We start from the raw sequence: 26,971 nt of genomic DNA on the forward strand, positions 1-26,971 counted from the left end.
TCCTACTTTTTAATGGAATAACTTTTTCAGCTGAATGCACAGAGGCTTGAATGTGTAGCTGATGTGCAAGAATGTACAAGAGGGAGAATGGTTTGAAGGCAAAAGAGGGAGCCAAAACCTAGTTGCCCCTGCACTGTGGTTTTAGTGAAAAGTCAGCAAAGCTCATAGCCAGATCTAAAGTGGGAGGCAATTTATTCAGTCCCTTTCTGTCGGAGCTGAATGACTTTGCTTCTGATTTTAAAACTTGTGTGCTAATGATTACAAATATTTAAGCCAAAAATGTGGCTAGATAGATAGATATATAGATAGATGGAAAAATCCAGGCCAAAAACGGTTTGCTAAAGATGGATCACTTCTTACAGATCAGCAAAAGGCAAAGTAGTATCAGAGGGGTGTGAAGAGGGGTGTGAACTGGGAAACTGAGCAAATGAATACAGCCCCCCCCCCAAAAAAAATGCTCTATGTCAAACAATTAGGTAGCCAATTGGAAACAACACTGAGGAGGAAACAAGGTTGTGCGTGAGAGAGGGTGCTCGGGTGTGTGTGCATCCCAGCTGAAGACCGTTGCTCCAAAGTGCCACAAAGCCACAATCTCTGGCAGACATGCAGAGAGATGGGATAGAAGCACAAACTGACAACAAACACAGATGCAGAGCTAAATATCCACAAATATGCTAAAATGATTGTTCCAAAAGCCTGCATATTCTCTTACAAGTCTAGGAGCAGATCGATGATAGGTACAAATGAGGCAAAAAACATTCAGAAGCATCTGAAAATCTTATAAATGGAGTCTATAAAAAGAGGGATGTCCAGTATCTAATGCAAAGGAAGGATATGTATTTATTTATTGCATGTACTGGTATATCCAACCTTTTTCTCCAAGGAGCTCAAGGTGGCATACATGGTTTCCCCCCCCCCTCATTTAATCCCCACAACAACCCTATGAAGTAGGTCGTGCTGAGAGGCAGTGACTGCCCCAAAGTCACTCTGTGAGCTTCATGGCTGAGTGGAGATTTGAACCCTGATTTTTCCTGGGTCCTAGGCTGATGCTCTAACCACTACACCACCAGCAGCTCTAGTTTCAAACTACAAAAAACTCTGTTATTAATTACAGACATCAGTCCCACCCAGTAATATTCCCTAGGACACAGCACCTTGAAAAGCAGATCAATATTCTTATCTCTTTTATTTATATAGTAGGAAACACAAAAAAAGAGAGAGAGAAGCCAAAAGAACTCAAAGCCATAGAGCAGGAAAGAAGGAGAACAAAATGTGCCAATCACCTCTGGCCTGATCTACATATGCCCACGAAACCCAGAGCTTCTATAATATGTTTTCCCCCTTGAAGTCCCTACTGGAGCACCTCATACTCTGGAATTTCTTGTCCACTCTCAGGTTTCCCATTATTTGCTCCTTCCAGCAATGCCCGCCTGCCCCCAACACTAGTGGACCACCTGCCCACATACGAGAAACCAGGCAAAGGCATCCACATGGTTTTGAAGTGGGCCAGGTTTCCTTTTCAGATTTCCCAAGGCGATAGAGAATCTGGATTTAGATGAGAGGTGGGAGAGCAGCTGTTTTCAAGGAACAAAGTATGGATTGAGGGAATTCAAGGGTGCAAAGGGGGCACACAGTCCATTTTAAGCAGAAATGTGGGTGGGCCCCGAGAAGGCTTAAGACGTGAATTGAAAACAGTTGATGCCAAGAACCTCTGCACTAGAGCTATCTTGGCATAATGGCATTCATCACAGCAGAACACACAAGAATTGTTGGGGTGGTATGGCAACACCAACAGGCACTCCCACACTGCCCTTTACAATGCTGTTCCCATCCATCAGTCATAAAGTCATGAACCAGCAAAACACCAACCACCCCAGTTGGCATCACACATTAGCCATTATGGGAGAGTACTAATCAACAAGGAGCAATGGCAGAATTGCCACAATGACATCACCTTCCCCAGGCGATATCCACTCCCACACACACAGTGGACAAGCATGGCCCCAGGGAGGGGCCCACCCGTTAGCCCTAGCCAGCACGGTCAATGGTGAGAACTGCAATCCAAGCACGTCTGGAGGGCAACTTGTTGACTGCCCCTAGTCTAGGCTTCCTGATTGTCTAGTCCTTGTGTGGCTGGAGGCTAATATCCGTCCCTCCCCTCTGACGTCTGTGCTTTTTATCAGGCTCTTCTCAAGAGCTGCCATCACCTTCCTGAAAGGTGCAGAGAAGAGCCACAGAAATGGCACCAACCTCTGCAAGGAGAAAGTTAGCCTTTCACCGAACAGAAAGCAGAAAGAGTCAAACAATCAGGAGGCCGAGACAAGAGTCAGGATAGTGTGCTTTTAAAAACAGTAAAATGGATCGGTGATGTATAAAGAGAATTTAGAGAAGGAACCTGAGAATGAAACACAAGGAGGGCATGAGATGAGAAGGGGTGGAATGAGTTTGAGCTGCTTAAGAATGACAATCTCAAAGATCACTGAGCAGATTTTTCAAGAGGGGAAGCCCAGCAAGATTGATGCCCCAAGTTAGTCTCCCTACACCCATCCCTACCCTGCCTGTCCAAACAAGGAGGTTGCCTTTGTGTGCCAACATGTGCCTGTTTTGTTAACCATGAAAGGGTGGATTATTTCAAGCAGAGAAAGGCCTGAGGCAGCAGAACCATTGAGGCCAGCAGCCTGGCAGTGCCTGGGATGGACAAAAAAAAAAACTCCCATTCCTCCCTCCCTCCCATTCCCATTCCTCTCCCTTGCTGAGCACACAGTCTGACTGCTAAACCCATCAATAGGAAATTACACCTCTTTTGAAAGAGGGCAACAACAACAAAAAAGCAAAGGGAGTCCGGATATTTCATAAGTATCAAAGCCAGGCCAGGAAATTTCATTCCACTGCAAGATATTAAACGGGTGAGCTGGAGACAAGATGCTCTTTCTCTGCAAACAGTTGACTTCCTCTCAACTTCTTAGAATCATAGAATTGTACAGTTGGAAAGGACTCCAAGGGTCATCTAGTCCAACTCCCTGCAGGGCTGGAATCACTTGCAGAGATCCATCCCTCAACTTAACCTCAGAGGCTGTGGCTGGCCTTACTGAGGAGAGCATTCGAGGGCAGAAGAAGCCCTTATGAGCCTCAGGCACAAACCTACATGTGGCAAAAAGGGTGGAGGAGCGAAGGACAACCTCCAAATGTGGCTCTTTTGGATGCAGTGCAGTGGTTCCCAAACCTTTTCAGGTCACTGCCCCCTTGGCTCCATAAACTCATCACCAGTGCCCCCTACCCTATGAAAAGCATTATCCAGAATAGTGATTTGCACAACCCACTCAGGACGATAATAAAGCAATAAAATTCAAAAGTGTAACAATTAAGTGCACATTCATTCAAAATCCAAGTGAATCTATTTAGTTTAATTGATTCAGAAAAATGGATCCACTTGATCCAGTGATACCAGCTTTTCAAAGCCTGTATTTAGCAAGTGTCTTTGATACTACACTTAGGAACTTCCCTGTTCAGTACATTCTTAATGCAGTGAATGGGCTTCACAAACCGATACAGTACCAGTTTACCAATATCTGGTTTAAAGTCACTTAGCAGATGTCTTAAAAAATCACCACCTCCAATGCCAGCCTGCCACCCCCTTGCCTCTTAGCACCCTGCTAGGTAATCCCCGCCCAGGGAGCAGTACCACCCACTTTGGGAACTACTGTTGTGGTGCATGAAAATGGTCTACATCAGCCTTCCCCAACGTGGTGCCTTCCAGATATTTTGCATCAGCCCCACTCAGGATGGAGGCTGTAGCCCAACAACATCAGGAGGGCGCCAGGTTGGGGAAAGCTAGCTTCAATAATTCCAGCCCTCTCACCAGAAACTATCTCACTCAAACACTTGACTAGGCATAGGCAGAACTCTCCCTGAGTCTGGGCTGGGCATGGCAGGGGCCTGAGCAACCATTCTCGGCTTCTGCCCTGGGTGGAGCAGCAGAATGGTCGCGGAAGGATCCCAGAGGCTAGTGGAAGAATTGCTCATCCTCACGGAGGTAGCGCGCGAGGCTGTGAGGGCCGCGGCTGGCTGCTTTCTCTCCCTCCGCCCCGGCCAGCCCCTTTGCTGACTGCGCCCCGGAGGCAACGGAGCTGGATGGCGAAGCCGCCTGTTTGCATAACCTCTGCCCGGGGTGTATAAACAGAGGATCAGCTCAATGTGGCTCTCATTAAAATGACCAGACAGCTCAGCCACTGAAGCATCAACTCTGCAATTCTGGGATTCCTCAGCTCGGCTGACTCAGCCCTTCGGCCCCACCTGCTTCCCAGTCGCTCTGTGGCAGGCGGCTCAGGGCTTCGCATGCAACGACCTCCGCAGGGTAGCTGCCCCGCTCTCTTTCTACCCAGAGTCCTAGTCTGACACGTTAGCTACTGCACCACACTGGCTCTCAGGTTGTGTGGCCACAGAGTTAGAACATGTCCAGAGGGGATCTTCTTATTGGCTGGATAGGCAACATTCTGGCTTACCTCAAGAATCAGTTTTTAGATGTGCCAAATTGACTGCTGAGCCGTCCACAGTGGAAAACCCCAGATTTTTACACAGATGTGATTGGGCACCAGCATGATCACCCCCAAACAAAACTAAAGAGGGCATTTGTGGTCTTTATCATCCAGGTTTTATTTCATGGGGGTGGGAGGGATTTTGGTTAGATTTTCAACTCAGTCAGTACCAATTTCAATGTAAATGCCACCCAGCATGCCCAATTTGCAGCGAGGATTGGAGTAGCTGCAGTTTGAAGTCAGCTGCTGCTGAAAGAGAGTAGCTTACGCACTACTGGCACCTTTTTTCTAGAAGAAAAGCTCTGATAGGATAGTGAATGCTATAGCGAGCTCTTGTCATGCAACATCCCTCCTTGTGAGGCTGGGAGAGCACAAGGCAGGTTGCCTAGTGCTGTTGCTCCCACAATGCAGGCTGAGCTGAGATATTTAGCACACAACCCTGCAGTGTCACCCAGGGCTTCTGGAAGCCCCTGTGTTGCAGGTTGGAAGCTGAGCCAAAGCAGAAAGGATATCATCGATGACACACAGTGAAGGTGGCCACACCACTTATATCCCTTAGTGGCCTGGTGGAAATGTCAGCCACACTGGAAATATGTGGGCTCAAGTGTTATCCTGCTTTGACTGTGCCCTGCAAAGCAAAGCTCGTTGGCTGACCTTCTGAGGTTGGCTGGCCTTCTGAGCCACTTGGCTACACCTGTATCCTGGAGATATATGCAAAGGACTCAAACAATTCCCCATCTTTGAGGAATAGAGCCCCAGGCCATGTTCCTGATAATGTGTTTTCCTTGTGCATGGTTTACATACTGGTGGCTGTGATTGGGGCTCAGTGACACAGCATCCTGGTCTCTCCCCCATGGCAATGAGGACAGGACAGTAGTCATTATGGGATGGGGGGTGGGGAGCCAGTTTTCAGTCCTTGCCTTAGGTCTCTGACTGGTATATAGGCCTGCCACTCATGAGGAAGGCCCCCCCTTTGATCAACTCTTGCAACCCATGAACGGATCGTTTTCAGATGAAGATAATGCATTGACAAATGTAATTATATTTGGAACGTATTTATTGAAACCACGGTGACCCATGAACCAACATGTTGTTGTTGTTTAGTCATTTAGTCATGTCCGACTCTTCGTGACCCCGTGGACCAGAGCACGCCAGGCACTCCTGTCTTCGAACCAACGTATACTTGATGGAAATAATAAATTTATCTACTTACATATCGGTATATACTACATAGTTATGTAACATTAATTATATTTTAGTGTTACTTTGTCATTGTTGTTTTCCCTTGCATTTAAAATGTTTTTCTTTTCTTTTCTTTTTCTTATTTACTTGAATTCACTGTAATACTCTCAATAAAATACAAACAAACAAACAAACAAAGGGGGCGAGCATTGTTTGTCTTCTGGACAGGTGTAAGATGCAGCTTAAAAGTGACTCTTGCACTCTGATGCCCCCTGCTGGCCATGACTCTGCCCTGCTTTAGTTGTTCAATAGGTATTGCTATCTCAGGGCAGAATCTTCCTTATTCTACCACAGGCATCCCCCAAACTTCGGCCCTCCAGATGTTTTGAACTACAATTCCCATCATCCCTGACCACTGGTCCTGTTAGCTAGGGATCGTGGGAGCTGTAGGCCAAAACATCTGGAGGGCCGCAGTTTGGGGATGCCTGTTCTACCAGCATAAAAGGGCTTGCGCTCTTCCTATGGCCCTTCTCTCTCATTCTCTCTCTCTCTCTCTCTCTCTCTCTCTCTCTCTCTCTCTCTCTCTCTTCTTGAATGGCTTTAAAAGAGGATCAGACAAATTCACAGCTATCGCTCTACTTCCACAGTTGGAGGCAGCAGTGCTTCTGAATGCCACTTGCTAGAAGCCACAGGAGGGGAGAACAGGATGCTGGGCTTGATCCATCAGGCTCTTATATTGAGTCAGACCACTGGTCTATGTACTTCAGTGTTGTCTACCCTGACTGGCAGCAGCTCTCTAGTGTTCAGGCATGGAATATTCCCAGTCCTACCTGGAGTTGCCACTGGGGATTGAACCTGGGACCTTCCACACCGCTGCACAAAGGTGTGCATTTTTTTCGCCTTTCCTCCTCACCTTGCCCCCACTCCAGACACTTCGAGGACCTGGGTCAGGTAAAATGTAGCAATTCTATGTGCCTATTGCAGTAAAGTGATTCGGGCGGCAGGTTGCCAAGGGTGCAAGGGACCCCAGGTACGCCTCTGCTGAAAAGCTGCTGCTCTCCCCCTGCTTCCTCAAATTGGATTTGCTAAACAGAGACATACTTACCCAGGGATTCGAAGCTGCTGTCGCACAATTCTATTTTAGGTGGGATTTCTTTCTCCCGCCCCCCCGCCCCCTCTACTGCTGCATCTGAAGGGAAGTTGCTATGTATGGAAACCTATTCTGGCTGCCTCAGCTGCCCCCAGCAACTAGGCAGGAATCAGTTTCTCCTGCAGGAAACAGACAGCCTTGCAAGAGCCATCCATATTCCTCCCTGAGCCAGCAGCCTCCAGAGATGAGTAGAGGGCGATCAAAGAGCAGGAGGGGACACTAAACAGCTGTGAAGAGCATTGTGGCTTAGAAGGGTGCTGTTCAGACTCCTGTTGGGAGCAAAACCATGTCCTCCCAGTTTATATGACTGTGTCACCCTCAGCTCCAGTCTGATAAATCCACAGGAAGGCTGGGTACTTCAAGAGGAAAGCATTAACTGTAACCTCTGTGGGAATACCAATTCCTCTTTTTCTTGTTGTTGTTGTTGTTGTTGTTGTTGTTGTTGTTCCTCCTTCAGTGAGCTCAAGGTGGCATACATTGTCTGCTCTTCTTCCTTCAATCTCTGTAGCAATCCTCTGAGGTAGGTTATGCTGAGAGGCAGTGACTGTCCCAAGGCTGCCCAATGAGCTTCATGGCCAAGCAGGGATTCGAACCCTGGTCTCCCAAGTCCTAGTGTGACCTAAGGTCATATCCAGGATGCCAGAGAGGTTGACCTTCAACCTCTGGCAGCTCCACTGAGCAGTCGCCTTCACAACTTTGCACTTGCTCTTTCTCAGCCTGAAGATCAATGAGAGGGAGGGGACTTATCCAGACAGCGACCAACCCTTCAGAGGGCACCAGGCAGGTCTTGAACCCAGAAGACCACAGGCCCACAAAGGATTTCTTGAGAATAAGCCAGCTACACTTCCCTGGAGCTCACTGCAGGAGCATAGCTCAGTACGTAGCTTGGTGGGGAAGCAGGGCAGTGGTGCTAGTTGCCCCTCTCCTCCCCCCTCCAGAGCACAGGCTTCTGGTTGGCCAACAGGATGCTGAGCTAGATGGGACACTGGTAGGGCTGGCTCACCCATGAGGCAAGATAAGGCAGCAGGATCCACAAGGAAAGCAGATCCGGCCCCCAAGGAATGCATTTCCTGCTGCTTCTGCTTCTGCTTCTGCTATGGTGGCAGCAAGAGCTGCAGCATGCTTCTTGGAGGCTGGATCTGCTGCCTCCTCGCAGCCCCCCCATCCCATGTCGTTTCTACAGTGTCCTCCTGACAAATAGAAGGCGCTGGTGGTCTCCTTCCACCCTTGTTCTCGATGTAGATTTTCTTCCCTAAGGCAGGTGCTATTTTGTGGTTTGCCTCAGGTGCCAAAATGTCTTCAGCTGGCCCTAGCCGCTGGCCTGATCCAACTGCCTTTTCTTATTTTCCATGTTCCCTTCTCCTGGGACAGACAGCACCACTGAAACTGTACAGCCCAGGGAGAAAGAGCTGTTCCAGAGGGGTTAGGAGAAAAACCAGGGGTCTTTGCAGAGTTCGAGGCTTGCTCTGAATTATCTGCAGGGCTCAAGGTTCGAAGGAGAGGTAGAAAAAAACCTCTGCCTTCTTCCAAGGACCATGTGAACATCCAAAGGACTGTGAGCCATTTGTGTTATAATGCATTTCATTTACACTTTTGCTCTGCTGTTCAGAACATCCTAAACATGCTGAAGATATTTGTATTTTTCTATAAAAAGGATGGATTTGTAGCTGTACAGCAGTAGCAATCAGGTTGTTTTAAAAGCACTGGGGGTTATTACTGTCACGTAAGCGCTTTTGTTATACAAAATATACTGCATTCACTGTAAAATATTTAAACTTGACATTTGTTGTTATTTCCCTTCCATATTATTGCAATTCTGGGCTAAGCTAGCACAACCGTGGGTGGGAGTTCTGCTGTCAATACAGACTTAATCCACCCACTCCTCCTGCCAAGATAGGGATGATGGTGGGTTGAGCATGCTCAGTGTGCGTGGAGCAAGAGAGAAGAACCACCTGAGGACTCATGCCTCTGCCTCCCCCCCCCCAACACACCATGGGGTGGGGGAAGACTTCCCTGACTGGGACCACACTCACTCTGCCCTCCCTTGGAACTGTCTGGAACTCTCAGGTATGCATTGACAGTTCCTGTTTCTCCTCCTCCTCCTCCTCCTCCTCCTCCTCCTCCTCCTCCTCCTCCTCCTCCTCCTCCTCCTCCTCCTCCTCCTCCATTAATCCACCCTGAAGGGCAAAAGTCCTCCTTGTGGGGATTTGTGGTCAAAACAACAATACTGTACATGTTTGCAAAATAAGGATATGAAGGGGTTAAGACTCACGGAGTTCCTGATTACTAGAGAAAGCACTGCATGAGGTCATTTCCCTTGAGTTCTTGGGGGGGGGCACAAAAGGGTTTACAGGCATCCCCAAACTTCGGCCCTCCAAATGTTTTGGACTCTATTTCCCATCTTCCCCGACCACTGGTCCTGTTAGCTAGGGATCATGGGAGCTGTAGGCCAAAACATCTGGAGGGCCGCGGTTTGGGGATGCCTGGATCTTTGTGCCTCTCACACAGGGTCCTTCACCAGCCAGCCATCACCTTCCTCTCTGCATAGAGGACAAAAAAAAAAACCAGGAGCAAGAGCAAAGGAAGGGAAGTCAAAGTAAAAGAACGATAAAAATAATAAAGGAATGGGAAAGAGAAAAAGGGAAAGATAGAAATAGAAAGGACTTCCAGTTCTCCAGCTGTCAGTTATATATATATATATGTTAATTATTCAAAATATTCAAGGTGTTTACTCCAGCTGTTCTGTTAGGTGATGTACTTCCAGCCCTTCAGACTCGGACATCTCAAGTTCATTCATTTTTCCTTCCACACAAAAAGTCTAAAGAAGTTCTTCAACTATTGTACTATTATCAATAAAAGTCAACAATAGTCTTCCTCCAGTTCAGCATAAGGACGTTATCTCCAATGTTGAAAAGCAATAAATCCTTGATCTTTATTCCCACAGGAGTCTCTTCATTGGGGTCATATATTAAAACAGTAATCCACAGTTATTTACTTACTGTATGTTCATTAATTCACACCCAGTTCCTTATCTTCCGGTCCCATTGCCTGTTGGCTGTGCTTTTGAGGGGCTGCCAAGGCCCCAAAATACAGTATCTCTGTGCCACCCCATGGCACAGGGTGAGAATTATCTCTGTACAGAAGTGTCTGCTACAGACCCCAAGAGGGAGCTCTTTGCAAAGGACTTGCCACAAGCCATCTATCTACAGTACTCAGCATTGATTTTTGTGTCCCTGCTCTCTCTCTGTTGGCAGAATAAAAACTCAGGTTCCACACAACATTTATTGCAGTGCACTGGTAACCAGCTAGGGTCTTCCCTCTGACCAATATCGTTCTAGCTCATCTCACAAAAAGAATTCCATTTGGCAAAAGATCCCTGGGAATGTCAAATAAAAGCTTCTTGCTTGCAAGCTCTACTATTTTTATTACTTCTTTATTAGGCCTGGTTGGGATATTAGTGCATAACTAAATAGACAGTGAATTGCCATGGATCAGTTTCTATTTGTATGTCTTTAATTGCCAATTTATTTTCATTATTTTCTTTTTTCTTTTTTTTAATGACATTTTTTAAAAGCTATTATTTTTGAATTAAACTTTAAAAATGAGTGCTGGAAGACACTGAAATGGGGCAATTCAAGGAGAAAGGGATCAACTAAAAACTGCAAAATAGGCTGAAAGTGCAAAGAGGAAGGGCTTGATTTAAAGGCCCAGGAGCTCTGAAAAGCCTTCATAAGAATTGGTTGGCAATCCCTAAGGAAAGGGCTTGTGTGGATGGAAATAATCTGGCTCAAAAGTCACCCCATTCCACGATGATGGGTGGTTTCTGCAGCTGTAGCAACGTCTCGAGCAGAGAATCCATTTAAGAAACACAATGAGAGAGTAAGCAGCAGAGAGCCGATAGGAAGGCTATTTTTCTCATTTCCTGCACTACCAGGAAGGGCCTCCAGCAACCAAAGAACTAGTTAGGATAAGGACCTTGGGAGTTCAAGATTCTTAATCAATAACAAACAAATAATGCTTTATGAATTGGTATTCAAAGCAGTGCACAAATACTCTTCTCACAGGATTCACCCTCCCAACATCTCTGTAAAGCACAATTATGTCCATGTTGCAGATAGGAAGCTGAGGCTGATTTGCTCAGGGTCACACCATGAGCCTATGGCAGCGATGGTGCCTGAACACAAAGGACTCCCAGGGCAGGGACTGGATTCTGGCAAGAGTTGCTTAATCTTGCTGCATTTACCCCTAAAGAGCAACAAGGACAGTGTTTGTACATTACCCTAGGCTTTGCCAACCTGGTGCCCTCCCAATGTTTCAGACAGGTATATGATGCTGGGGTGGTGGGGGTTGCAGTCCAAAGCATCTATCGAGACACCAAGTTTTGCCAAGGCTGCGTTAACCTATAGATATGCCAACTGCCATCACAGAGGAAGGGGTCCCACTTAAATGCTGGAGCTTAGTTGGGAGGCACAGAAACTGACCCCCCCCCCGAGCTGCCTTTGGGTGTCACAACAAGGCAAGTGTTCCAGGTCAAGATGTCTGTCACCAAGGCCACCACTTGGGATGGACGTCACCTGAAGCCTTGCAAGTGGAACAGAACACAATGCACATAGTGAGCAAGCTGGGAGATCTTCTCTCAAGGCCACTGGCGGAAGCTGGCAGAGGAGCCCTCCCACCTCAAAGCACAGCAGGTGCTGCAACTTAGCACAGAGGCTTTGGAAGAAGGGACTCCTTGATGCACAGAGAGGGTGCATCAGAGAGTGGGGGAGAGAGAGAGTTTTCTTAAGGTGGCGCAGGAGGAATCTTTGCAACAGAACTTCCAGGGTCTGGACAGCTGTCCTGCTGCAGGGGCAGGAAAGGCCCTATCCCCTTCTGGATCCCATCATCATCGGCGCCACCATCAACAACAAAAGTATATGCCACTTAATGCCAGACGTATACAAAACAGAAAAACCAATGACACAACTAAAGACACAACAGAGGGCCTTCGCTGTGGTGGCCCCTGAGCTGTGGCATCCCCTCCCCATAGAAGTGCATCTAGAGCCTTCATTGTACAGCTTTTGGTGAAGGCTGAAGACGCACCTCTTTACCCTGGCTTTTGACACGGGGGCAGCATTCGAAATTCGCCAGGCGCACTTTCAGCCAAGTAAAGAAGCCCAGGCACTTCTTTACTTGGGGATCCTTGGATCTCGACTGTTTTCATACACTAGCAACACATCCTGTAGAATTTCTACCTGTTATATTTTATCGGCACAAGCAGAACGAATTTCAGGAACCAATAAGTCGTATTGAAAAACACAACTTTTGAGCTATGTCTCTGGCCCCCAAATGACAACTAGGCATTCCGTTTTGGCGACTGTAACCCTGGTTTAAGAAGCAATTTAGTGCCTAGACCATATACAGTACTGTATCTGAGTTTCTAACACTGCACTGGAGGTGCATGTTTGTAGCACTCACCTTTTTCTTATGGTGGTAAGGTGTTTTAAATGGTTTTCGTTGTTGTTCTTAATGCTGTAACCCACTCTGGGACCTTAGGGTGAAGGGTGGGTAATAAATAAATAAGCAATACACCATAATTAAAATACACGGCAATCCCATGCAATAAAACAATCCATGACGACCTTTTATTTCATGGAAAGGGGGAGGCATAATTTTGCAACAAGTGGGGAGGAGAAGAGCAGCAAGTGGGGGAACCCCTGCAAGAGACTTTGCTCATCAATTGCAGTGAAAGCGAGCTGTCGGCAGTGCCACTGACCGCCCCCCCCCCCCACTCACAGGGTGCTTTACTATTTACTCTTTGCTGTCACTGTTCTCTCTAGGAGAGAGATCACTATTATTCTGATTTTGCAGACAGAGAACCAAGTCCAAGGTCACAGCCAGCTTTTAGCAGGACTCACTCCAAACCAACCCTGCACCTCAAATTTTGTCTTTGACTGCACAGCAAGGGCAAACTGGCTTTGAGCACCGAAAAGCAAGGACAAGACCCTCTACCATAAAACTACATTCCCCAGAGTTCTTTGCACAAGTTACTACTGGGAGTAGCTCCGTACTTAATTTCTAAGGGAAGATGCAAGACCTCAGCCATGCTTGCAAGTCAGAAGCCCCCACCATGACCCACTGCCTTTCCCCGATTGGGGGGGGGCGGTGCCTAGGCTGAGGAAATGGCAATAGATGTCTCAGCTTGAGCCCTCCACTCCTTTACCTGCCCAATCATGATCTCCAGCTGCACACAGGAGAGCAGAGGCTGGAAAGGGCAGCAGTCAAGGTGGCTTCAGAGAGAACAGGGAACAGCAGGTTCCGGGAACAAATGCTCTGGGATTAAAGAGGCAAGAACAATGCTGCCCCCCCCCCACACACACAAGAGGGGGTTGGTGCTCTCGACTGCAGGGGGTCACAGCTGCTGTGCTTGGATTTCTGCAACAGGCAAGGCCATTGTTAGAAATCCAAACACCTTACAGGCCCTACGAGGGGTGGTGGCAGAACCCGCAGGACATCTTTCCTTGGTCTTTCCTGAGCTCAAGAGGCCCAGGGAGGTGGGGAGAAGGCAGCTGCAAGTCCCTAGCCATGGAGAAGGCAGGATAGGTGGAATCCCACTCTTTCAAAATCTCCCCATCACATCGACGCATCAATCACACCCCACAGAACCTCTGGCCTCCAAGCACCAACGCACCTTAAATGACTCACACCTAACCCCAGTGGAGGGGTTCAGCCACGCTGAAAAGTTTATTCTGAGACAGAACCCGTTGGACAATATTGGCTACATACATATTCATTTCACATGGAATTCTGTCTTACTATTTAATAAACCATAGAACTGTAGGGTTGGAAAGGATGCTAAGGGTCATCCAGTCAGTGGCGTAGGAAGGGGGGGTGCGGTGGTTGCGGGCCGCCCCAGGAGTAATCACTGAGGAGGGTGACAAAATGGCAAAAACATGTGTTTTTTAAATAAATTTTAAAAAATTGGGCTCATGACGCTTTAAAAATAAATAAATAACTCCCGCACCTGCCCCAGCCAGAGGACCCCATGCTTGTGCTTGGGAGCTGGCTCTATCCCATTAAGTACATCCCCCGAAGCACCCTTCCTAAACCTGGCACGCTCCAGGAGTTCTAGGCTTCAACACCCTTCATCCCCTGGAACCAGCACAGCTAGACGATGCTGGGCAAGTTGAGTGGGTGTCATAGTCCAAAACAGCTGGAAGGAGCCAGCCGGAGGAAGGCAGACGCTTGCTCTTCATTGAGCTGCTTAGACTAGAGGACAAGGCCTCCGGCCTTCAGAAGTGGGGAGCCTCCACCCAGCCCTGTGCAAGTCCCCGGGTCAGTGTCTGCAGCAGACCCCTTCAAAGGCCGCTGCTATCAGCAGTGTCCTTGGCCCAGGCACTTGGGGGCAGGGGGGCCTCTGCAGCCAGCTCGAGGTGGGGCACCCCCCGCCGGAGGCGGATGGAGGATGCTGAGCAGCGGAAGGAGCTGGTGACGGAGGAGGGCGGCTGTGAGGAAGACCCTGGGCCCCCTGCCCAGCAGCAGCCCCCCTGCCTCTGGCGCAAAGGCAAGGTGAAGAGACCGTAGAGGATGGGGTCCAGGCTGGAGTTGAGCAGGCCGAAGCAGAAAAGGATGTGAGCAACGGAATGGGAGACGGCTCCCTCCATGGCGGCTGGCCAGAACCAGTACCAGAGGCCCAGCAAGTAGTAGGGGGTCCAGCAGACCACAAAGGAGACCACAATGGCTATGCTGAGGCGCAGCATGCGCAGCCGGGCCCGCGGGATGGGGTCACGCGAGCGGCGCAGGGGCAGCTCCTTGGCAGATACTGCAAAGACAAAGAGAGGAGAATGTAAGAAGTGCCTGCTGGGTCAGGCCAAAGGGGGGCCATCTAGAGCAGCATCCTGCTCTCACAGTGCCCAACCAGATGCCTGTAGGAAACCAGCAAGCAGGATTCAAGCTCTAGAGCCCTCTACCCTCCTGTGGTTTCCAGCAACTGGGATTCAGAAGCATGGCTGCCTCCAGCTGTGGAGGTAGAACACAGCCATCAAGTTGGTGGCCATCACTGCTCCTGTGGGAGGGAGTTCTGTAGTTTAACTATGCACTGGGTGAAGAAGGAATTCCTTTTATCTGCCCTGAATCTTCCAACATTCAACTTGCCTTTTCTCAGTCCTAAATGCTGCAACCTTTCTTCATTGGGGCGCCCTTGATCATTTTGGTTGCCCTTTTCTAAAGCTTTCCCAACTCTGCAATATCCTTTTCAAGGTGAGGCGACCAGAGCGGTACACAGTATTCCAAATACAGTCGCACCATAGATTTCTATTGTGGCATTATGATACAGGCAGATAATGTGGCGTCCTCATTCTGCTCCCCAGCTTCTCTGCATTTCTGGGCAATGTATACTCAATCGGTGGTCCTTGCCCACAGTAGAAATTGCCACTCTACTAGGGGTCTGCATGGGGATTTCACTCTTCCCCCCCCACACACACACATCAGAAGGGAGTGAGAACAGGAGAAACTTTGCCTGGGAAACTTCTTCCCATGTCAATCAAACATGAGGATGGCTTTGCTGGATTAGAACAAAGGTCAGCCTTCCAGAAACCTACTACCAGGGAAGCTCACAAGCAGGCACTCAAAAGAGAGAGCCATGCCCTGTTGCTTGCCCTGGAAACTGGGAATCAGAACCACAAGGCCTCCTCTGAGCATGGAGTAAGGCTCCATTTTTCCTGGGGAGGCTAATCACTTCCAGTTGACCTCTGTGGGTTTTTCAGATTCTTCTAAAAAAATCCTTCCTATGGCAGATAGTTCAATTAGTTAATTCTTAGTATGGTTGTGGGGGGACCTCAGGGGTCAAATGTGGCCCTCCAATCCTCTCTACCTGGCCCTCAGCACTCTCCTCAATCTTTGCCTAGGCGTCCTGGCCTTTCTCCTCCCCTCTCCCCTGCGGAACTCACAGCAGCTGGAGGACCCGATGCGGCGGGAAATCTCAAGTAGGATCCGAGAGTAGCAGGCAACCATGATTAGCAGCGGGAGCAGGAAGAGGCAAAGGAAGCTGAGCATGTTGTAGGCCGTCTCGTGCCAGCGCTGGGTGAAGGCGCCCCTCGTTGTGCACTGAGTGAAGTTCTGTGGGGAGCTGATGGTGACCGTGCGGAACAGGAAGAGCTTGAGGGGGAAAACAACAAACCGCCGGGGAAGGGGAGAAAATGGAGCCTTTAAGATCTTGCAACATGCTGCATTCAGAACCCCCCCCTTTCTCTCCTATACACCCCAGTTTACCCCAACGTTTTAGGAGAGAAGTAGCCATCCTACCCTAGGACAGCTAAGCTCCTCTCCTGGTGAAGGTGCCTTTCTTCCTCCCTGGGGCTTGCAGCTTTTGGACGTTTGGGTGCAACTCAAACTCAGCTTGCAGAAGAGGGCTTTGCAAGGAGCTAAGTCAGGTTAATGGTTGATGTTTTATCGTTTTTTAATTATTAATAATCTTTTGTTGGGAGCTGCCCAGAGTGCCTGGGGAAACCCAGCCAGATGAGCAGAGTATTTATATTTATATTTAATTTATATTTATATTTATTAGTGAGGGACCTGCAGCATGGGCATAAATCAATAAAAAAGTAAATCAATAAAAAATATTTAACTGAGGTTCTTCCCCCGCTAATATGAAGCCTGCCCCCACTAACAAAAATCCTGGCTACGCTCATGACCTGCAGATTCCCTCTACCTTTATTGCTATACTGACTTCTCCCATTTGGCCATGAAGCTCACTGCGTGTGACCTTGGGCCAGCCCCTGCCTCTCTCAGCCTAACCTACCTCACAGGGCTGTTGTGGGGATCAAATGCAGAGCAGGAAACAGAACTGTGAACGCCGCCTTGTGCTCCATGGAGAAAAAAGCTTTGATAAATCTGAAAGGGCACCATTTGGCGAGGGGGGGTGTGGAGTACCTGAGGAATGGAGAGCCCAGCGCTCAATAGCCACGAGGCGTGCAACAGGACCTGACTCCTGCGGCGGGCCTTAGCGATGGTCAGGGGGTGCAGAATGGCATCTTGGCGGTCCAGGCTGATGATGGCGGTGACAAAGGCTGAAGCGTACATGGCCAGGAGCCTGAGGAACATGAGGAGGCGGCACGCCCAGTCGCCCGCCCGCCACTCCAGGGTGACGTTCCAGGCGGCATCAACAGGCATCACCACCAGGGCCACCAGCAGGTCGGCGGCCGCCAGGTGCAGGAGAAGCAGGCGGGCCTGGGAGCGCTTGGACTGTGGCTTGCCCATGCCAGCCCACAGGACTGCCACGTTGCAGGCTGTCGAAATCACGCAGAGCCCCAGAGTGATGGCCACACGAGCCTTGGCCCCTGCCGAGAAGGTGGGCAGCTTCAGGGTTTCTGCCGCGGTGCTGCCATTGGCCCACACAGCCCCCTGGAAGGGGAACAAGCCGCCACAGGGCGCCATGACTTCTGCCGCACTGGCATTCTCCTCCAGGGTCATTGTGAGAACTGTTCACTTCCACCTAGGCAGCCAGGGAAAACACACAACCTGAGTTATAACAGGTCACAGGCTAATGGGGCTCTCACTCCCTCTTCCACCAGATCCCCTGCGGCCATCCACCCCCATCCCTTCTGCCTCACCTGGAGCTGTCTGGGATGCTTCTCTGGACCAGCTGCACCTGTGCTGTCTCTTTCGGGGCCACTGATTCAACTGGCTCAAGCGTGGCCCCTCCAAGCCTCCACCTCAGGCTCTGCCCACCTCTCCACCTCCTTGGCACCTGCCCCACCTCACCTGGCCGATTCCTCTTCACAGCAATAGACCCAGCCACTCAGCTCCCTTCCTGCTGCTCAGTGCCCTTGGCAGAAGCTTCTGTACTCTCCTCTTAATACCGGTACCACCCCATGTCACACTGACTCACTCCCACTCCCAGAGGGAGGGGCATACACAGCCAAAAACAGACCCCAGCATGGATACCAAGGCTGTTGGGAAGTGCAAAAGAAGGCTGGTTTCTTTCTGCATCTCATTTAAGAGCAGAAACAGAGATTCACAGATGATGGTTGCAGCAGCTGCTGAAGCAGTTCAGACAAGGCATCTTTTTCCTCATCAGAAAGTAGCCCCTGAAAACCCCTGTCAGCCTGTTCCATGCTTGCAGGAGTCTCCTCCACTCGCCTTGAGATAAAACTTAAGTCATCTGCAGATACTACCTTTTGAAAGGCCATCTCTTTCCTGCTATAAACTGGGAAAGATCACAGGACAGGTAAAAGAAAGTCCTTATTCATATAGTGCAGAGTTGAACTACGGAACCCACTCCCACAGGAGGCAGTAAAGGCCACCAACCTAGATGGGTTTGAAAGAGAACTCATCAAATTCATTTGTGGCTACTAGTCTTACAGGTGCAACCTCTGAGACTAGGAGAAAAAATGTGTCTGAGGATTTTGTTTTCCTCCTCCAGGCTGCAACTCTTCCAAATCTTCGAGTCCCTCCTTTGAATGCTCTCCTGCTCACCTGAGTAAACCAGTCAGCAGCAGCTGTCAAGACTGCATCAGCTCCAACAGAAATCCCAGCAGTGACAGAGAAAGAGTGACTATCCAATCACCTGGAGACCAGCTTTCACCAACCTGGCACTCTCCAGCTGTTTCAAACTACAACTCCCAACAGCCCCAGCTAGACCAGGTGGATGATGCTGGGGCTGCCAGCAGTTGTAGTCCAAAACATCTGGAGGGCACCAAGTTGGTGAAGATGGCATCAGAGGCAATCCTTCCTGGTGCCACTCGACCAGGCCTGGTTTCAGCCCCCTGGCCCTCCCTTTAAAAATGCCCCTCTCCCAGCAATGGTGGGAGCCTGGGTCAGGGAGCATCACTCCAGGCAAATATGGGAAATGCTTATGTCACTGTTAACTAGCTTCTCATGAAATACCTCAAAGTGATGTTGGTTGGCAGCTGTCTTGGGAAACAGAGGAGTGCATCTTTTGGGGGGAAGTCAACTTGTTGAAAGGTTGCAGTGCCTGAGACCAATATGGGAGAGACATGTTTTGTTGCAGCTGGGGCAGATGAAGGCATCCGGTTGTGCTGCTGCAGATGCACCATGGCATGTCTCCTCTCTGTGCTCCTCTCAGCAGTCTCCCCTCCTCTGGTCACTGCTGTAGATACATGACCTAACTGCCTGTCTCCAGGCACTGCTATGATCTGAAAGGGATTCCCACAGAGCAAGGTTGAAGCTGCCAGGCTTCATGTCATGTTGCAGACATCTTTGTAATGCAGAGGTGGTCTGCCAATGGGTGGTGTCCCTGAAGCCAGTTCCCAGTAGAGCGTGACCTAACAATCAGTCATTAAAAGTGCACAAGCGAGGGTCCTGCTGCTCTTTGCTGCCACCAAGGGGCGCACTTTGATGAGTGGTGCTCTTTCACATCTTGGTAGAAAATTAGGGAGGATGCCAGGATTTGAGTACTGTACTGCAGAGGGATCAAGGCAGCTGCCTTCTGCCCAGGCAGACCCAGGGCTCCATCACACCCAGCATCATGTTGTTAGAGTCAGGGCTTGGACCCAGGAGAGATCAGGGTTCAGGGTTCAAATCCCCACTCAGCTAGAAGGCTCACTGGATGTGACCCCCCCCCAGTCACTGCCTCTCAGCCTAACCCACCTCACAGGGCTGTTGTGGGGATTGAACAGAGAGGGGTGATCCACAGACACCACCTTCCCTTCCTTGGATAAAAAGAAGGGATATAAATGCAACTACTACTACTACTACTACTACTACTACAGTACTAGCATGGGCATAGCCAGGGGGTGCAGCTGCCCCCTCTAAATCAAGTAAATAAACAAAAATACTTAACTAAATGACCAATTGTATCGCAGATAACTTGGTTCTGCCCCCACCCCCACATACCGGTAAGGCCTGCCCAACCCTAAAATAAATCCTGGCTACGCCCATGCTATATACTAATTATTATTATTATCATGATTATTATCATTATTATCATTATCATCCTCAGTCCGACAGGCAGCGGCTCCCTAGGGCTGCGAGCGGGCCAGGTCACTGTCCTAAACGGAAACACGATCGTTAGCGAGTGTCTCTGGAGCCCCCGGGGACTGCCCTCACGCTGTGCTGAGAAGCGGAGGAGGAGCAGAGAAAGGAGGCGGCGGGGACGGACTGCGACGGGGCGGACACCGCACTCTGCATCTCAAAGGCTCCGCCAGGACGATTAGCAAGTCACTGCGCGAGGAAGTTGGGTTCATTAGGGGGCGGGGAAAGAGGCTCAAGCAGCCGCCAGGCAGTCGCCAGCAGACCCCGGGCGCAGGGGCGGGGTGCCGGGTGAGAAGGACTTGAGAGCTCACGCAAATCCTGACACGCGGCAGCAGCAGGAGCACATGCCGCGCACGTCCAGTCCGCCCCGTCGGGTGTGGCTGCTGCTGCCGGACCTTTGATATGTACGATGAGTTGAGGGGCGCCATCGGGTTGTCTCCCGTCTCCCTCCGACTGGGGCCCGGCTTCTCTTCCTTTACCGTAGAGCAGAAGCCTCGCCATGCCTCCCACTTCTGCCCAGGGTTGTGTTCATACGTGCAGCTTCCCTGGTTCTTGCAAGTCCCAGGAAGGCGAGGGGCTTGGTTTGCTGTCTTGTTTACAGACTATTATTGTATTGATTTTGTACCGTTCTAATCTGCTCCGAGACCTTTGGGGAAAAGCTGGTAATGAATACAGTATGCTAAATTTAAAACGGGTTTTATGTTTGAGGGTTTTACAGAGGGGAAATAAGGGGATTCCTCCTGGCTGAAATGAATAAATTCTGACTGTAAAAACTTTCCCTCTAGGTCTGGGGTGACCCTGGCAGGGGCGCTGGGTTTGGAGGGTCAGAAACAGGCCTTTATTAACCCATTAACTCCCACCCATAAGGCCCCACCCAACTGTCCTTGCGTTGGGAGCATTATTCCACTTCAGCTACTGCATAGGGTGTCTTTTTTATTCACAGGATCTGTACTGTATTGCTTTTCACTCTCAAATATTCTCTAATCAGTTCGCAGAATTAGAGTTGGAACCGGTTAAATAAACCTCTAATAAACAAATAGGTTAAAGTGGGATTGTTTATTTACAGTCATTTGTATCACACATGTTCTCTCTGGGTAAAAGCAATCATCAGAGGAGCTACAAAAATATTTAAAACATCAATATAATAAGAAGTATTGAAACAATATCATTATTAGAGACTCACAACAAATCGGGTGGAAAAAGCAGTAAAAAGAACAGCTCAAACATGTTTGCAACAGGAGCAGGAAACCTGATTTTAAGACATTGTATTAAAGACATTGTATTTATAATAATTTATAAAATTAATAAAAATGTTTTGAAAAAAACAGCTCAAGAAACATCCATAAAATAAAGCCCTCAAACACCTTCACCTCCCTCCAAAAAGGAAGCAAAAGAGGAGGGAGGGGCCTCTCCAGGGTCTTGAGGGCAAACTATAAGGAAGGCCCTGTTTATCTAGTGTAGGTTAGAAAGCAGCACAACTTCTTGGTAAATCTCAGAGTGGAGTGGGGTAGAGATATCAGGTGGAAGACCAATTAAGGCTTCAGACAGAGTCCTGTTGGCCCTAGGAAGGAACTGGCAATCTGAGCAAATGCTTAGAATATACAAAGTAAGTTTGCCACCACCTTATTAGCTATGATTCCTGCATTTCAAAGTTTTGGACTAGATGACCCTTGGCTTCTTTTGAATGCTACAGTTCTATGATTGTATGATTCTACCCATCAGTAGCCTGGCTTTGTTCAGTACCAGGTTCCAGATGAAGCTTCCAGACCTTCAAGGGCATTGTCGCCCATCACTTTGCAGCCATGTCATTGAGAAATTGCCAAGGAACGGATAACTCTGACCATGTGGGCTTCCATCTTCCAGCAATGCAGCCAGACCAACCCCTAAAAGTGGCCTAACAGACTCCAGGCCACATCCGTTGCTGCTGCCTAGGAGTCACAGGAATTTCCAGGCCACACAGTCCCCCAGATAGCCAGTGAGCCGAGGTGGCCCAGCCCATCCTCTACTCAAGATTAAGTCTACATTTATTCACCGCCATTAGTTCACCACTGGTCTCATATACAGAGAAGCCACTACCACTTCTCTTGGAGAACAGAGCAGGGTGCCACCAGCAGATTCATGACACAACACTTCCTGACCCCAGATAGCCTTGCCCACAAGTGTCATGGAGATGTGGACTTGTGACAAAACAGATTCGTCCATTGCAGTGGTTGAACTAGATGACCCCTAGAGTCCCTTCCATCTCTACAATTCTACAAAGGGCAAATGAAAAGCAACAGGGTTACCCCCCTGACAGCACCAGCGGTCTATAGGGTAACAAAGGAGGCTTCTGTCCCCCAAAGCACCCAAAAAACCAGACGGGTTGTGAGACAGAAATGCTGGTCTAGGCTCCTTGGGGAAGACACCATAATTAACCCTAGGAGGGGGGACTTGTTAGGGTCAGTGGGAAAGGAAAGCTATTCTGCACTTGCTCAGAGGCACTCTGTCCTGACATATCACCCTCATGTATTGTTCTTGACATGGAGCTTGATTGAGTCATTGATTCACTGCATCTATATCTCCAAGGAGCTCAAGGTGGCATACAGGGTTCTCCCCCTCTCCATTTAATCCCCACAACAACCCTGTGAGGTAGGTTAGGCTGAGAGGCAGTGACTGGCCCAGGTCACCCAGTGAGCTTCATGGCTGAGTAGGGATTTGAACCCTGGCCTCTCAGGTCCTAGTCCAGCGCACTAACCACTACACCACACTGGAAGCAACGTCCTCTTCTGCCCTACCCACAAAGCCGGCCCACGAAGAGCCAAGCTGGCAAAGGACAGAACACATGAGAACACAAGAAGAGACGTCCTGCCTCCATGGAGGCAGAACATAGCCATTGTGGCTAGTAGCAACTGACAGCACTATTCTTGTCTCAATTTTTTTAACCCTTTCCACGTTGGTGGCAATCACTGCCTCTTGTGGGAGCCATGCCAGTGACTCTTCCTTTTGTCTATCACAGCAGGGATTAGGGAAAAGTTTGTTCACAAATGCCACAACCTTGCCAGCTGCTCTTAATCTTCCAAAGCAACATGGAGGGAGGGAAGGCAGGGGCGGCTGGCAGAAGAGCTTAATTGGCACATCTGTGGGTCATTGCTTCTGGAAAGGTCCTTGCCTCTAGGGAAGAAAGAGTCTCTCAGTTTGGAGAGAGGGGTCCTTCTGCTCCAGGGCACTCCTTGCCATGCCGATGTCCGCACTGGGCTCCTGAGCTTCCAGGTGCCAGTCAGGCCAGATGGCACAGGGTGGGTGAGGGAGTGTGAAGGTCAGCCTTGAGATGCCGGCGGAAGGAAGCCCTCCAGGAAAGCCACCAGCTCATCGGGGAGAATCTGGAAAGAGAGGCAAGAGAGAGAAAGAGCAATGCAGGGGGTCAGCATCAGTCAAGGGCAGGTGGTCAGGGAGGGGGGCAGAAGGAGCGCTCTATTCTTGACTGTCCCCTGCTTTGCCTTATGCTCAGCTATCAACCAGGAAACTGAACATCTGAGTTAGACCCACTGGTCAATCTAGCTCAGTATTGCCTGCACTGACTGGCAGCAGTTCTCCAGGGTTTCAAGCAGGGGTTCCCAGCCCTATCTGGAGATCCCATCGAGATTGAACTTGGAACCTTTTGCATGCAAAGTAGAAGCTCTAGCCCTGAACTGCGACGGCCCTTCCCATTTTAAAGCTTTCCTTGAACCTGCCCAGGGGGAGCAGAGGATAGCCCGTCGGAAGGGCCGTTTCAGCTGGAGGAGGCCCAGAGCTGCATGCAGAAGGCCACATGCTCAAGGCACTGGCCGGAGCTTGCTGCCCAGCTGTGGCTCGGGGGCACAGCTGTCAACCTTCCCTTTTTTGGCTGGAAATTCCCTTATTCCAGCGCCGTTTCCCGCTGCTATCCTGGATTGTTAGATATACCGTAGTGTCCCCGGGAAATAAATCCCTTATTTTCAAATCCGAAAGTTGACAGCTATGCTCGGGGGACGTACCTGCGAGGAAAGACCCAGCTCCGCGAGCTCCGCAGTCCAGGGCGGCTCTGTTCGTCCGCCTCCGTCGGTGGAGGACTCGGCAGGGGACCCGGTTCCGGAGCAGGACGGAGCCCCCAGCAGCCAAGGGGGCGACGGCGAGGCAGGGGAGCGGCAGCAGCAGGAGGCGTCGAGGGGGTCCTGCTCGAGGCAGCGAGACCAAGCTTGGGGATCAGGCGCCGTCGGGGGGCGTCGGGCAGCGCGGGACAGCGCCTCCTCGCTGAGGCCCAGCTGCTCGGAGAGGTGCGCGATGTAGCGGCTGGCCAGGCGGAGTGTCTCGATCTTGGTTAGGCTCTGCCCAGCGGGCGCCACCGAGGCCGGCAGGTAGAGGCGCAGCGTGTGCAGGGCCTGGGCCAGGCGCCGCATGCGGTGCTTTTCGCGCTGGCTGGCGCTCTGGCGCTGCCCCAAGCCTAGCCGGGCCCGACGGCCGCTGCTGCTGCCGCCGCAGCCTTTTCTGGCCCCGAGGCCCGCGCTGCTCCAGGGGCAAGGCGGGGGCGAGAAGTTGCACGAGTCCGGAGAAGAGGCCGGCGAGGCGCTGCTGGAGCCGTCGGGCCAACCCCACGTCGTGTGCTGGGGCTGAGGCTGAAGCTGGCGGGCCCAGAAGGAGGGCAGCTCCAGAGCTGGGCTCCCGAGTGGGGCAGTGGGATAGCCGTGGGCCATGGCTGCAGGCGAGCTGGCTCTGGGAGGACGCCGAGGCGGCAGCCGGCCTTTATGCCGGCCCGAAGGTGTGAAGTGGCACCTCCGCGAAGCCCAGCGGCGCATCAAAGCCGGGCCCTTAGAAGGGGGGGGGATTACCACCTCGGCCGAGGGGGGTCCTGTTTGGGAACGTTGGGTACGCCCTTCCCTTCTCTAAGAGACCCTAATCCACCCGCAACAAGTTTCAGGAGAAAAGCAATGGCTTTTTCACGCAGTGCATAATTAAAACTGTGGAACTACCTCCCACAGGAGGCACTCCTGACCACCAACTTTCGTGGCTTTAAAAGAATAATAGAATCATAGAATTGCAGAGTTAGAAGGAACCCCCAAGGGTCCTCTAGTCCAACCCTCTGCACTGCGGGTATTTCAACCAAAGCATCCATGACAGATGGCCATCCAACCTCTGCTTAAAAACCTCCAAGGAAGGGGAGGCCACAACCTCCTGAGGGAGTCCGTTCCACTGGGTAGAACAACTCTTACCAACAGAAAGTTATTCCTAATGTTTCAATGGAATCTCCTTTCTTGTAACTTGAATCCATTGGTTTGGGTCCTAGCCTCTGGAGCAGACTTGCTCCGTCTTCCATGTGACAGCCCTTGAGATATTTGAAGATGGAATGGGATTTGCCGGAAGCCACCGGAGGGAAGCATGCTCTTGTGCTCGGGTCCTGCTAGCGGGCTTCCCGTAATAGGAGTCCAGCTGCCCAGTGGCCACTGTGAGAACAGGATGCTCTACTAAATGGGCCCTTGCTTCTTATGGGAGGTGAATGGGGCGCCTCAACTTGGGCAGGTGGGATGAGATATGAGTCTGACTGACAGGGAACAAAGGAAACCTCCTTGGCATTGGAAGGGGCTCCCAGGTGCCCAGGAAGCGCCCAAGGGCAGCAGGTGCTACATGCAAAGGCAGGCGTCAGGGTCTGCAGTAGCCCCCTGCCCCGCCACAGGCCAAGGACAAAATGAAGCCCCTCCTCAGTCAAAGGAGGACTAGATCAGCCTCCCTCTATCTGGTGCCCTCCAGAGTTTTCAGACTACGACTCACATCAGCTGGAGGGCGCCAGGTTAGGGAATCCCAGGCTTGGTTCAAGGACTGAGTCATGTGGTTTGTGCTCCCTGCCCCTAAGGAGGGTGATGCAAAGCAAATTCCCCTAGTTAGTAGTCAGTCTTTGGCGCATGTGATTTAGCCTTTGCTTTTTCAGGGTATAATCAGCATAAGCATCATTTGCCCTTCCAACACCCTTGCAAGGGAGGCCTCCCAGTGAGCTGTATGTGCATGGCACACACTAGGCCCCCAAGTCACTTATGTTCTGTTGTGGCTGGAAAATGCCTCCAGTGGCAGGAACCTGCGCTGTATCTAATCTAGCCTGAGGGCCTCAGTTGGGCAGTGCCAGGAGGGATGCCCCTCCAGAAGCCTCTCTTTACTCACTGGAAGGACCTACCAGCCACTAGCACATGGACTTCTCTGTAGTAGCCCCAATCACCCCTGCGTGTATAAATGCTCTCCCCCAAAGAGGCCCACCTGGAGCCAACCTTGCCATCAAGTAAATACATCTCTTGTGTTCTTGGGCAACACCAACAATATTTGGATATATTTTAAAATCTGTTTCTGATCTAGTTACAGGTAGGTAGATGTGTTGGTCTGACGTAGTCGAAACAAAAAAATAAAAAAATGCCTTGCAGTAGCACCTTAGAGAGCAACTTCTTCAGAAGTGTGCATGCACATGAAAGCTCATACCAATGACAAACTTTGTTGGTCTCTAAGGTGCTACTGGAAGGATTTTTTTTTAAAAAAATGTTTCTAATCTGTTTTTGTCATATTATTATTGTATTTTCACCTTGGTTGTAAATCAGTTCAGGACTTCTTTATTGGGGAATAGCATACCGATTTGTCAAACCAGAATCAGCCCTGACCTCAAGAATCAGGCCTCTTCTTATCCAGGGTACAGTTTCCCAGCCTGGAGACCTGGCACCACCAAGAGCCAGCGAGAGGCCTGAGGAATGTGCCCAGCAGGCCAGTCACACCCTCCCTCTAATGAGCTTTGGGTCCCCTCCTCTGCCAGCCAGCAGAGGAGCAGAAGGATGCCTGCTGGTTGCCCAGCTCACAGGGTAAAAAGGTTTGCCACTGGCATATGGGCACATGCACTCACTCAACCCACATCTTGAGGAGCACCAGGAGGAAGCAAAGCCACCTCCAACATACCCAAGGGTTCAAACTTCAGGTGGCAAACAGGGGAGAGAGAGAGAGAGCTGGAGTCTCCTTCCTCAAGGCTGTTGACTTGTTAGGAGTTTCCTTCAGTTTGAACATAGTCTCAGTTATTGCATAGTATTCATCCCCAGCCCAGATGGATGGATGCAGCTTGTTGGGAGGATGTGCAATGAAATAATAATAATAATAATAATAATAATAATAATAA

At 50.1% G+C, this 26,971-nt stretch overlaps 2 protein-coding genes across 2 annotated transcripts; both read right to left on the bottom strand.

Moving 5' to 3' along the window:
* Positions 1 to 14,204: 14,204 nt before the first annotated feature.
* LOC118093011 (gonadotropin-releasing hormone II receptor-like) lies at positions 14,205 to 17,316 on the bottom strand. Its single transcript, XM_035131720.2, has 3 exons — positions 16,777 to 17,316; positions 15,795 to 16,002; positions 14,205 to 14,668 (listed from the first exon to the last, which is right to left on the bottom strand). Exons 1-3 carry the CDS (start codon positions 17,314 to 17,316, stop codon positions 14,205 to 14,207), a joined length of 1,212 nt encoding a protein of 403 aa, XP_034987611.1.
* A 5,819-nt stretch (positions 17,317 to 23,135) lies between these two features.
* Positions 23,136 to 24,629, bottom strand: LOC118093012 (mesoderm posterior protein 1-like). Its single transcript, XM_035131721.2, has 2 exons — positions 23,832 to 24,629; positions 23,136 to 23,198 (listed from the first exon to the last, which is right to left on the bottom strand). The coding sequence occupies exons 1-2, from the start codon at positions 24,627 to 24,629 to the stop codon at positions 23,136 to 23,138; spliced, it is 861 nt and encodes a 286-aa protein (XP_034987612.2).
* Between the last annotated feature and the right edge of the window lie 2,342 nt (positions 24,630 to 26,971).

Source organism: Zootoca vivipara, chromosome 14 (assembly GCF_963506605.1).
Source record: "Zootoca vivipara chromosome 14, rZooViv1.1, whole genome shotgun sequence".
Lineage (NCBI taxonomy): Eukaryota > Metazoa > Chordata > Lepidosauria > Squamata > Lacertidae > Zootoca > Zootoca vivipara.